At 53.1% G+C, this 13,367-nt stretch overlaps 1 protein-coding gene across 7 annotated transcripts in view; it reads right to left on the bottom strand.

The window, feature by feature from the left end:
* LOC116958567 (von Willebrand factor A domain-containing protein 5A-like) overlaps positions 1-13,367 on the bottom strand; it is a 97,070-nt gene that overhangs the window by 65,821 nt on the left and 17,882 nt on the right. For all 7 annotated transcript variants that reach the window (XR_012931139.1, XM_076057176.1, XM_076057178.1 and 4 more), the window contains exons 7-10: positions 11,894-12,087; positions 6,005-6,093; positions 4,775-4,919; positions 2,524-2,603 (exon numbers count right to left, since the gene is read on the bottom strand). Coding sequence is in view for 6 of the 7 variants with exons in the window: in XM_076057176.1 (XP_075913291.1) it covers positions 2,524-2,603; positions 4,775-4,919; positions 6,005-6,093; positions 11,894-12,087 (508 nt within the window). In the remaining variant the exon portion in view is untranslated. The remainder of the gene's footprint in view (positions 1-2,523; positions 2,604-4,774; positions 4,920-6,004; positions 6,094-11,893; positions 12,088-13,367) is intronic.

Raw genomic sequence — 13,367 nt, 5'->3', positions numbered from 1 at the left:
GCTGCGGTAAGCCTCCTCATTCTCTGACGTGGGATTCTGTAGCCGATGACAGTGGGCCTGTCGCTTTTTCTCAACCATCCTGAACACCTCCTCTGTCAGCCAGGGTCTCTGGGGAGGTCTGGACCGCATACCCAAAGCAGCCATTGCAGCTGCATAAGTCACAGTCCTAAACCTTGCCCATTTACCCTCAACATCAGGAGGAGTGGGGGACGATGCCAACCCCAGCCGCAAGCTGGGGTTGGCATCGATGATGAAATTCTCGTTTGGAACTTTCATCAGATAACTGAGACCAGGCCACTTTAGGTTGGAATGGGGTCCTGGGTGTACACCCACCACCGGAGTGGAAGAACGGCAGGCGCATCTTACAGATGACTAGTCGATGGTCAGAGGGCAGATCAGCTCCACGGTAGGTCCTGGTGTCAAGGACATGGGCTCGCATCCGCTGGTCCGTCACTATGTAGTCCAGCAGATGTTCTTGCTTGGACCCGGCATGCATCCATGATGTTGTGTGGATGCGCCGATGCCGGAACAGCGTGTTGGTAATTACAGGCCCATGGGCTGCACAAAAATCTAGCAGCCTCCTACCGTTGTTATTGATCTGATCTGGCCCATGCCCTCCAATCACTTCAGACCAGGCTCCAGCATCATGACCAACTCGGGCATTGAAGTCACCCAACAAGATGACTCTATCCCGAGGGGCCACTTTAGCCAGCACCTGAGACAGGAGGTCATAGAAGGCATCTGACTCATCGGCTTTGCCTGCATCCCTCCACGGATGTTCGTCCTCGGTGGGGGCATAAGTAACCATGACCACCACTCCTTGCCTCCGGTTGATGGGAAGGCGAGCCCAAAGTAGCCTGGGGCTTACAGCTTCCCACACCTCACCGCCACGCTCCCACACCCCCTTCATTATATTGTCCAAAACAAGAGCCACACCCTGTTGTTTGGCAGTCTGCTGCCCCGAGTAGAGGGCTGTCCACCCCTCATGGTGTCAATAGCCAGAACCGGTCCACCGGACCTCCTGAATGCCACAGAGATCCAGACAGTACCGGTCCAGCTCCCGACAGAGGAGTGGCAGCCTCTCCTCCGCAGTGAGTGTTCAAACATTCCACGTGGCCATCCGTAGTGGCTTTTCATTGTTTCTGGAGGAGCCCAGAGGGTAGAGATTCAATCTCCTGGCTCCGCCAATTGGGGTTTGGCCAGGAGACGTCATAGACGCCTGTCCCCCTGGGGCCTCCGGCACAAGCTTATTAGTTAAATTTTGTATTCGTAGTTTAGTGGTAATTAATTGAAGGTGGAGGGGTTACCAGCCCCTCGCACCCGTCCAGAGCCCCCGTATAGCCACTGTGGTGGACAGAGACGCCATAAAGGGAGGAGCCAATCGGAATTGGACCTCCCCCCACAGCACTGCCCACGACAGAGTTGCCCGTCCGGCACCGCGAGGAGGTAGGGGTTGTTTTGCCGGACACACACACACATAGAGACACACATAGAGACACACACAGATACACACACAGACACACACACAGAAACACATAGGAGACACACACACACAGACACACACTGACACACATACACAGACACACACACACATAGAGACACACATAGAGACACACATAGAGACACACACAGACACACACACAGAAACACATAGGAGACACAGAGACACACACCGACACACACACAGACAAAGATAAAGATCCCCCATATAGCCTTAACAGACTGTAGGGGCAAGTGCTGTTAGCGAGCACCTATGAAGGCCGGAACGGTACACGAGGGGGTGGGTGGCCAGCACCACGCCCGACCGCCTTTGTCTCCCTAGTGGCAATGTTTACAAACCGCACCAGGTACTCAGTTGAGGCTGAGTCGACCTAGGGGAGGCCCGGGACCGGTTCAGATAATCATCACTGGTGTTGGCTTTGAGCGGGACTCGAACCCGGGTCGCCAGGTTCATAACGCAGCCCGCTAACCGCTACACTATCGCTCCCCACCGACACACACACAGACGCGCACATACAGACACACACACAGAGACACACACTAACAGACACACACCGACACAGACACACCCCGACACAGACACGCAGACACACACACAGACACGCAGACACGCACATACAGACACACAGAGATGCACACACAGAATGAAGAACTAAGTCCGGGCCTAGTATAGTCACTGTGTCTTAAATAAAGAGGCTCCACGTATCCAGTTGTCCGAGTCATTACACTACTACACACTACACTACTACACACTACCCTACTACACACTACATGCTACACCACACCCTACACTACACTACTACAAGCTACACTACTACACACTACACTACTACATGCTACACTACACTACTACTCGCCACACTATACACTACACCGCTACACACTACCTACACCACTAACCACTACAATACACTACACGACTTACACTAGACAACTGCACTATTATACTCAATTGAAAACGAAGACTGAGTAGTTGAATGAGCAGCTGAGTGAGTGAACTAGTGAGTAGTGAGTGAGTCTAACCGATGCTTGCTTGCGTTCTTCTTCACCAGGCTGATAACATCACGGGTGTTGGACACTTCTCCATCGGTCAGCACCATCAACTATGACATCACAACATCACAGCACCATTCCCTCTGACATCACAACATCACAGCCCCATCAACTATGACATCACAACACCGTCCACTATGACATCACAACACCATCAACTGACATCGCAACATCACAACACCATCAACTATGACATCACATCACAATACCGTCAACTATAACATCATAACATCACATCAACTACGTCTTCTGTGTGTGTGCGTGTACACGTACTCCGTGAGTGCATGTGCAGGTGTTACACATGACGCCTGTGGACCAATTCCATGTGTGTGTGTGTACACGTCTGTGTGTGTACGTCTGTGAGTGTACACGTGTGTGTGTACATGTGTGTGTGTGTACACGTCTGTGTGTGTACGTGTGTGTGTGCATGTACACGTATGCACACGTCTGTGTGTGTACACGTGTGTGTGTGTGGAGAGCAGTAGTATAGTGGTTAGCGCTCTGCTGTGCTATGAAGTTTGCGAACCGGGTTCGATTCCCGCTCACAGCCAACACCAGTGGCGACTATCTGAACCGGTCCGGGGCCTCCCCTAGGTCGACTCAGCCTCAAATGAGTACCTGGTGTGGTGTGTAAACATCGCCACTGGGGAGACAAAGGCGGCTGGGCGTGGTGTTGGCCACCCACCCCCTCGTGTGCCGTGCCGGCCTTCATAGGTGCTCGCTAACAGCACTTGCCCCTACAGTCTGTTACAGGTAACACGGGGGATCTTTGTCTTTATATTTGTGTGTGTGTACGTGTGTGCGTGTGTATATATTAATTAACATATATTTTGACCACGTAGTTCGTGAAGCCTTCAATAGCTGTACTGGAGGAATTTCCATTTTGTACAGATACAATGGGAGGCTGATCGATGCCCGGGTGCGGTGAAGGGATGGCTCCCTATTGCTCAACCACGTTATGTATGCCGATGATCTGGTAATTGCTGCTCACTCAGAGGAGGAGTTGGAGACGCTGCTGACTGGAGCGTGCTACTAAGAGGTGGGGCCTTACCATCAGCCCCACCAAAACTAAGCACCTGCTTGGGTATTTTGTACCATCGGACACTCCACCCCCACAACTCCCAATCAATGATGGGGCAGTTCTGGAGAGAGTGGAGAGTTTCCCATACCTGGGCTGTGTGCTCATGACCGGCTCCAGTTTAACAGCAGAGGTCTCACTCCGAATCAGAAGCTACCTGGTCTGTCGCTCCGCATGAAGCTTCAGGTCTTTTCGGCCACAGTCATTCCCTCCCTTCTCTACGCTTGCGAAACGTGGGCCCCCATAATTTAGCATCTTCGCCGGTTAGAAACATTTAGACTGGCCTGCCTACGATCCATCCTGGGTTTAACCAGGCTGGATTGTGTGAGGAGCTCAGAAATCCTTGAAAGATCTGGGCAAAGTCCCATCGGTGAGCTCCTCCGGCAGGCAAGGCTGCGTTGGCTGGGTCATGTAGCCCGCATGCCCAGCTACCGCATGCCTTAACAGCTTTTGTTTGGCCGGATCGAGGGGGCTAAACGGGCGCGGCACGGGCTAGAGAAGAGATGGAGTGATGTGGTACAGGAGGACGTGGAGCTGAGTGGACGTGCCGATGACTGGTACCAGCGGTGTCAAAATCGGCCTCAGCGGAGGAGGCTCGTGAAGGACGCTACTGGGCAGTTGGAGGCAGTCGCCCTCCAACAACAACAGAGGGCGGAGGAGCGACGCTCACAACAATGAGCGAAGCACGGGGTGGCTAAAGCACAGCAAGTTGGCACAGTAGGGGGCACAGGTGGTGCATCAGCCAGCCATCTCAGTCAGTCGACCTGTGGCATCTAGGTCTGCCCCGTGACCTCCTGCCAGCGGGCATTCGACACTTCACGTGGCCTCAGGGTGCACATAGCCTGGCACAAGCGTCGTGGTGATGTCACCGCCACTTAGTGGCGAATGGCGGTTGTTGTTGTTGTATTGATGTGTGTGTGCGCGTGTATCTGCGTGTATGTATATTGACGTGCGTCTCTGTGCCTATCTGTGTGTCGACCCAGGGGATCTTTGTAATGTTGGGTTACTCCTTAAAGACACTAAAACCACCCCCAAACCTCCCCACAATGTTGTTGATCACAATGGACTGGCCCAAGCGCACTGCCGAATGACGAGAGGAGGTAGAGGGGGTGGGGGAGGTAACGGTTGGACCGCGCCACTCACCTGCCGGGGGTGTTCCGGCCGGCACGCCGAGCGGTAGATGGCCACCAGCGGCTCCAGGATTTCGGTGCCCCCCAAGTCGGCGCTCATCCCCTTGACGAGCTTCAGCGCCTCGTCCATGCTCGCCTGCGAGTACTCACGGCTCTCCCTGGGCGGGGGGGAGTACAGCAAGCAGGACCGAGATGTCAACTCTCATCACCGGTTACACCGTGGCATGCACAGCCCCCACTCCCCTCCCTCCTCCACACCTCCTGCCCCTTCCCCCCTTGCTCCTCCCTCCCTTTCCTCCCCTCTCCCTCCCTCCCCACTCCACACTCCCTCCCTGTCTCCACACTCCCTCCCAACTCCACACTCCCTCCCTGTCTCCACACTCCCTCCCTGTCTCCACACTCCCTCCATGTCTCCACACTCCCTCCCTGTCTCCACACTCCCTCCCTGTCTCCACACTCCCTCCCCACTCCACACTCCCTCCCCTCTCCACACTCCCTCCCTGTCTCCACACTCCCTCCCCACTCCACACTCCCTCCCTGTCTCCACACTCCCTCCCTACTCCACACTCCCTCCCCACTCCACACTCTCTCCCCTCTCCACACTCCCTCCCCACTCCACACTCCCTCCCCTCTCCACACTCCCTCCCCACTCCACACTCCCTCCCCACTCCACACTCCCTCCCTGTCTCCACACTCCCTCCCCACTCCACACTCCCTCCCTGTCTCCACACTCCCTCCCTGTCTCCAAACTCCCTCCCTGTCTCCACACTCCCTCCCTGTCTCCACACTCCCTCCCTGTCTCCACACTCCCTCCCTACTCCACACTCCCTCCCCACTCCACACTCCCTCCCCACTCCACACTCCCTCCCCACTCCACCCTCACTCCCCACTCCCTCCTCACTCCCCACTCCCTCCTCACTCCTTCCCTCCCTGTCTCCACACTCCCTCCCCACTCCACACTCCCTCCCTTTCTCCACACTCACTCCCTCCCCACACTCCCTCCCTCCCCACACTCACTCTCTCCCCACTCCACACTCACTCCCTCCTCCCTCCCTCCCTGGGGAGGAATGGACATCAGTGAATAAGAGCTTCATAGCTCATCAGATTCATCCTCCTCCACTCTAAATACAGAGTCTGAGTAACAGGGGGGGCTGAGTGCTAGGGGGCTGGTCAAGGAGCTAGGGGATGTGGGAGGGGGGGGCTACGAGGGGGGGGCTGCGGGGGGCTAGGGGTGGAGGCTCACGGGAAGAAGCTGTTGTAGCTGCTTCCAAATGCGTAGACATTGAAGAAGCAGCCGAGAGGCAGACTCTTCAGCAGCAGCATCAGTGTCTCCTGAAGGGGGGGGGGGGGGGAGCATGGAATTAACATGGCGTAGGCATGGGGGAAGCATTACATGAATATGGGGGCAGCATTGGGGAAACATGACATGTGGGGGCAGCATTGGGGAAGCATGACATGAATATGGGGGCAGCATTGGGGAAGCAAGGGGGAATGATGACATTACATGGGGCAAGCATGAGAAAAGCATAGAAGAAAGGAGGCCACAGTTTAACACGGTGCAAGCAAAGGACTCAGACTCAACACACAGACCCATAGACTTACCACACAAACCCACAGACTCACCACCAGACCCACACCACGCAGAACCACACCACGCAGACCCACAGACTCACCATACAGAGACCCACATAGACCCACACACACACAGAGACCCACACACACAGAAACCCACACTCACCACACAGAGACCCATAGACTCACCACGTAGACCCACAGACTCACCACACAGACCCACAGACTCACCAAAGCAGACCAAAAGACTTACCGCACAGACCCACATACTTACCACACAGACCCACAGACTCACCACACACAGCCCCACAGACTCACAACACAGAGACCCACATAGAGACCCACACACACAGACACCGAGACCCACACAACAACAACAACCTCCATTCGACACTAAGTGGCGGTGACGGCGCTTGTGCCAGGCGATGTGCACGTTGAGGCCACGTGAAGTGTCGAACGCCCGCTCGCAGGTCACGGGGCAGACCCAGGTACCACGGAATGACTGACTGAGACGACTTGCTGATGCATCACCTGTGCCCCCTACTGTGCCAACTTGCTGTGCTATAGCCACCCGGCGCTCCGCTCATTGTTGTGAGCATCGCTTCTCTGCCCTCCATTGTTGTTGTAGGGTGACTGCCTCCAACCCGCCCAGTAGCATCCTTCATGAGCCTCCTCCACAGAGGCCGATCTCGACACCGCTGGTACCAGTCATTGCCAAGTCCACTCAGCTCCACATTCTCTTGTACCACATCACTCAATCCCTTCTCTAGCTCGTGCCGCGCCCGTTTAGCCCCCTCTATCTGGTCGAACAAAAGCCGCTTAGGCATGCGGTGGCTGGACATGCTGGCTACATGACCCAGCCAATGCAGCCTTGCCTGCCGGAGGATCATAGGCAGCCCAGCCTAAATGTTTCTTACTGGCAAAGATGTTCCATTAGGGGGGTCCACGTTTCGCAAGCATAGAGAAGGGAGGGTATGACAGTGGCCGAAAAGACCTGAAGCTTCGTGTGGAGCAACAGACCAGGTAGCTTCCACACAGCATTATGCAACCGATGAAAAGATATTGCTGGACTGATTCGGAGTGAGACCTCTGCTGTGAAACTGGAGCCGGTCATGAGCACACTTCCCAGGACTGGGAAGCTCTCCACTCTCTCCACAACTGCCCCACCACCAACAGGGAGTTGTGGGGGTGGAGTGTCTGATGGTACAAAATACCCAGACAGGTGCTTAGTCTTTAGTCGCACGCTCCAGGTTCAGCAGCAGCGCTTCCAACTCCTCTTCTGAGTGAGCAGTAATTACCAGATCATCGGCATACATAACAATGGTTGACCAATAGGGAGCCATCCCTTGACCGCACCCAGGCATCGATCAGCCTCCCATTGTATTTGTATCAGATGGATATTTCTCCGGTACAGCCATCGAAGGCTTCACGAACTATGTGGTCGAAATTGATGTTAAATAATGTGGCACCTGAGAGGACATCCCTGTCGTACCCCAAGGTGAACAGGGCATGGCTCCGACTCCCAGCCATGTAGTTAACTATCATAAAGGTCCTTAATGATTGTTTCCAGAGAATCAGGGACTCCAAAAGCACGAAGAACAACCCAGTGCCCAGGCCGACTGATGGTATCATAGGCCTTGACCAGGTCAATAAAGCAGAGATGTATCTTGGGGGAATTCCCTACACCTCTGCTGTAGCAGACAGATAGAAAATATGGCATATGTGCAGGAACGACCCTTCCTGAAACTACATTGTGGCTCTGGAAGCCTCTCCTCAGCGTGCCTGGCAAGGCGATGATCAATAATCTTCGCCAGGGCCTTTCTCGTCACACTGAGGAGCGAGATACCTGTGTAGTTGTTACAGTCTGTGCGGTCCCCCTTCTTAAAGCGGGGGACCACCAGGGCATCCTTCCAATCCTGCCAAACCCGTCCAGTGGTCCAGACTGCTGTTATAATGTCAATTAATTCATCATCATAGGTCTGTGTGTCTCAAGAGACAATTCTTTCGTGCCTTATGAGGTCAGCTGTAGGTTTTTCAGCGCCTAGAATGACTTATTAGGCCAATCCTTGAGTGACAATCCTGGCCACAGCACTTGCAAGTGATTGCGGTGGCAGCTCCAGAGGTATTTATTGCTTTTTCTTTTCGTCGCTCCCTCTTGGTCTGCCAAGCAGTGTGTATTTTCTCCTCGTCTCTCCAGCTGAGTCAGTCGCCGGCAGTTTTATCCCAGTCATTTGGGTTGATGTTGCAGCTATTCATGTCCCGTTTACAGACATCTTTGAAGTGCAGGACTGGGCGACCAGTGACCCGTGTGCCTGATGCCAGCTCGCAATACAAGACATCCTTGGGTATTCTGCCATCCTGCATGCGGCGCACATCTCCAAGCCATCTCAGGCGCCTATGACTGAGTAGGGAGTACATGCTGGGAATGTTGGCCAAGTTGAGGACTGAGGTGTTGGGAATGCAATCTTGCCATCTGATACTGAGGATGCGCCTGACACTATGGAGGTGGAATGTGTTTAGTCGATGTTCTTGATGGGCGTATGTTGCCCAGGACTTAGACCCATAGAGGAGGGTGCTGCGGACACAGGCCCGGTACACCTGCACTTTGGTGTTGAGTGTTAGGGATTTGTTCTCCCACACTCTTTTGGTCAATCTGAACATAGCTGTAGACACCTTCCCAATGCGCTTGTCAATCTCTGTGACAGGAGACAAATTGCAGGTGATGGTGGAATCCTAGTAGGTGAGGTCCTGAACGGCTTCCAGGGTGTCGCTGCCAATGTTTATGGAAGGGGTGTCTCTGACATCCTGGCCCAAGACATTGGTCTTTTTCAGACTGATTGTCAGGCCAAAGTTGTTGCAGGCATTGGCAAGGTGGTCGATGTGTGTCTGCAGACCTTGTTCTGTGTGAGCTGTCAGCGTGGCACCATCAGCGAATAGGAGTTCTCTTTTGAGGACTTTGCGGACTTTGGTTTTGGATCTGAGACGGCCAAGGTTGAAGAGTTTGCCATCAGAACTTGTATGGAGACAGACTCCCTCTTCTGCTGTCCCAAAGGCATGTGAGCATAAGTGAGAAAAAGATGCCAAACAGTGTTGGGGCAAGCACGCACCCCTGCTTTACACCGCTGAGTATGAGAAATTCCTCTGAGGTGGTGCCGCTGTGCTGTATTCCTTTCATGTTGTCATGGAAAGAGGAGATGACTGCCAGCAGCTTCGGTGGGCAGCCAATCACTTTGAGGAGTTTGAAGAGGCCTCCCCTACTGATGAGGTCAAAGGCTTTTGTAAGATCAATGAATGCCAAGCACAGGGGCATTCTCTGTTCTCGACATTTCTCCTGTAGCTGATGCAAGGAGAAGAGCATGTCAATTGTGGACCTTCCTGCTTTGAAGCCACACTGAGCCTCAGGATAGTCCTCTCAGCTAGTATCTGTAACCTGCTGAGAACCACACGGGCAAAGGTTTTCCCCACGATGCTCAGCAGGTAGATGCCACGGTAGTTATTGCAGTCCCCACAGTCACCCTTGTTTTTATATAGGGTGATGATTTTGGAGTCTCTCATGTCTTGAGGCATTACTCCTTCTTCCCAGCACTGGCAAATAAGTTCATTGAGTTTTGTGAGGATGGTGGGTTTCCCACATTTCAGGACCTCAGGTGTGATGCCGTCCTGTCCCGGGGACTTGCCGCTGGCTAATGAGTTGATGGCATTGTCAAGTTCCTTCAAAGTTGGAACATTCTCCAGTACGTGTCTTGTTGGTAGGGGCTTTACATAAGATCCACCTGCCAGAATAGTCTGTGCAAAAACGCCACCCTCCCTCAGCATTTCGCTTTGGAGATCATCTCTGACCGGTGCCTATCCTGGTCTCAAACTATGGATCGCCTTCAGTATTCGTACTTCCTCAACAGATGGCACCTCAGCCAGCCACTCACAGGGGGTAACTTCTTCTAATATTTAAGGCCACTTTGCCCCATGATGTTTTGCAGGCTGATTTCCCCTCCCCCAGGACTTCACAGAAATGCTCAGCAAATCTGCAAACCTCTTCCTGGGGGTCGGAGATTGGATCACCATCCTTTTCCCTAATGATGGAAATAGGTGCGTACTTTTTTGATGGAATTAAAGAGTGATTTGTGATCGCCGGCCACTGAGGCAGATTCCATCTCCTCAGCAACCCGAGACCACCACCCATCCTTGCAGCGCCTCAGCTCTCAAAACCTCCGAGTGAAGGCTGCGGTGAGCCTCCTTATTCTCCGATGTTGGATGTTGTAGAAAACGGGAGTGAGCCTGTCGTTTTATCTCAGCCAGCCTGAACACCTCCTCTGTCAGCGAGTGTCCCTGGAGAGGAGTGGACCATGTACCCAATGCAGTCATTGCAGCTCCATGAGCCACAGTCCTAAACCTCGCCCATTTTCTCTCGGCATGAGGAGGAGTGGGGGGATGATGCCTACCCCAGCTACAAGCATTGATGAAATTCTCGCTTGGAACTTTCATCATCTAGCTGAGACCAGGCCACTGTGGGTTTGAATGGGGGTCTTGGGTATATACCCACCACCGGAGTGAAAGAATGGCAGGCACATCTTACAGATGACAAGCCGATGGTCAGTGGGCAGATCAGCTCCACGGCAGGTCCTGGTGTCATGGACATAGGCCAGCATCCGCTGTTCCATCATTATATAGTCCAGCAGATCTTCTTGCTTCGACCCGGCATGCATCCATGATGTTGTGTGGACGCACCGATGCCGGAACAGCGTATTGGTAATTACAAGCCCATGGGCTGCACAAAAGTTTAGCAGCCTCCTACCGTTGTTATTGAGTTGATCTGGCCCATGCCTTCCAATAACTCCAGACCAAGTGCCACCATTATGACCAAATCAGGCATTTAAGTCACCTAACAGGATGACTCTATCCCGAAGGGCCACTTTAGATAGCACCCATGACAGGAGGTCATAGAAGGCATCTGACTCATCTGCCTTGCCTGCATCCCTCCACCGATGTTCATCTTCAGTGGGGGCATAGGTAACCACGAACACCACTCCTGGCCTCTGGTTAATGGGAAGACGAGCCCAAAGTAGCCTGGGGTTTACAGCTTCCCACACCTCACTGCCATGCTCACCTACACACACACAGCGAGCCACATCACACAAAGAGACCAACACACACAGAGACCCACACACACACAGAGACCCACACACACACACAGATATCCACACACACACAGACACCCACAGACTCACCACACAGATACCCTCACACACACATACACAGAGACCCACACACACACAAAGACCCACAGACTCACCACACAGATACCCACACACATACACAGAGACCCACACACACACAAAGAGATCTACACACAAACACACAGAGACCCCCACACACACATAGAGCCCCACAGACTCACCACACAGAGACCTACATCACACAGAGACCCACACACACACACAGAGACCCACACACACACATATATCTACACACACACACAGAGACCCACAGACTCACCACACAGAGACCCACACACACACACAGAGACCCACACACACATAGGGCCCCACAGCGACGTGCCCACCTTGGCACTATGGATACGAGTCTCCCTTCCTCCGCTGCCATCATTGACCATGGGGCATTCCATGCTGCCGGAGCAGTCCACCACGAAGATGAACTCCCCCTTCTGAGTCAACGCCTCTGCCCCCTTGGTGGACTTTGTCTCTCCCGCATCCGGGAAGAAGTTCAGCATGGCCACTGTGTCACTCATCAAAGAGGCTGGGAGGAGGTGAGGGGGGAGGGGGAAGGGGGGAAGCAGGAGGTTGAGGGGGAGGGGAGAGGAGGAAGGCAGGAAGGGGGAAGAGTGGGGGGAAGGGGGATCAGGGGGAGGAGGAAAGGGGCAGAGAGGAGGAGGATCAGAGTTTGGCCGCGTTGTCGTGGCTGTTGACTTCCTCGCCTGGTACGCACGAGGTTGTGGGTTGTTGCGAGGGCTTAGAGACAGCGATGATAGTGGGAGGGCTGGTGAGGTGACCTGGAGGTGGGCTGAGTAACTGGGTCATTGACAGATGGATGAGTGACAAGGTAAGTGAGTGACTGTATAGCCTATGGGTGAGTTACTAGGTCGGTGAGTGACTGGTTAAGAGAGTGACTAAGTGGATGAGTAATTGGGTGAGTGAGTAGGTGTGTGGTGAATTACTGAGTGAATGAGTGACTAGGTAAGTGAGTGAGATCGTGAGTGACTGATTGGGAGAGTGACTAGGTGAGTGAGTGACCGGATGAGTGAGACTGTGTAGATGAGTAACTGGGTGGATGAGTGATTGGGTGAGTGACTAGGTGGGTGGGTGAGTGAGTGGGTGAGTGACTAGGTGGGTGGTGGGTGAGTGAGTGACTGGGTGATTGACTAGGTGGGTGAGTTACTGGGCGAGTGAATGATTGTATTCGTTCAGCAACCAGAAGCCAATGCAGCTCAGTGAGCCAAACTAATTCGTTGCTATAAGGTCGCCGCACTTATTACACACAAAGTGCTTGCAACAAATGAACCACAATACCACCTCGCTGACCTCAATAAGGAGCTATAGGCCATCATCATGCGACACTCCACTCATCCTCGCAACAGCGGCTTCTGGCTAAGCCATCGAAAAAAGACGGTCACCACACCGTTGCTCTGCTGTCAGATACTATATACACTACACATTACACTATACACTACACTACTATACACTACACTACTATACACTACACTGTACACTACTATACACTACACTTCTATATACTACACTACAATACACTGCACTTCTATACACTACACTGTACACTACACTACTATTCACTGCACTGTACACTACACTACTATACACTACACTTCTATACACTACACTACTATACACTACAATACACTACACTACTATACACTACACTGTACACGGCACTATACTCTACACTACTATACACTACACTACTATACACTACACTTCTAAACACAACACTATACACTAAATTTCTATACACTGCACTACTATACACTGCTATACACTACACTCTACACTACACTATAAACG

The sequence above is a fragment of the Petromyzon marinus genome, chromosome 80 (genome assembly GCF_048934315.1).
Source record: "Petromyzon marinus isolate PM22_M1 ecotype Great Lakes invasive population chromosome 80, UKy_Petmar_22M1.pri1.0, whole genome shotgun sequence".
NCBI lineage: Eukaryota > Metazoa > Chordata > Hyperoartia > Petromyzontiformes > Petromyzontidae > Petromyzon > Petromyzon marinus.
Note: the sequence above shows the minus strand (reverse complement) of the source record. Positions and strands in the feature narration are given on the sequence as shown.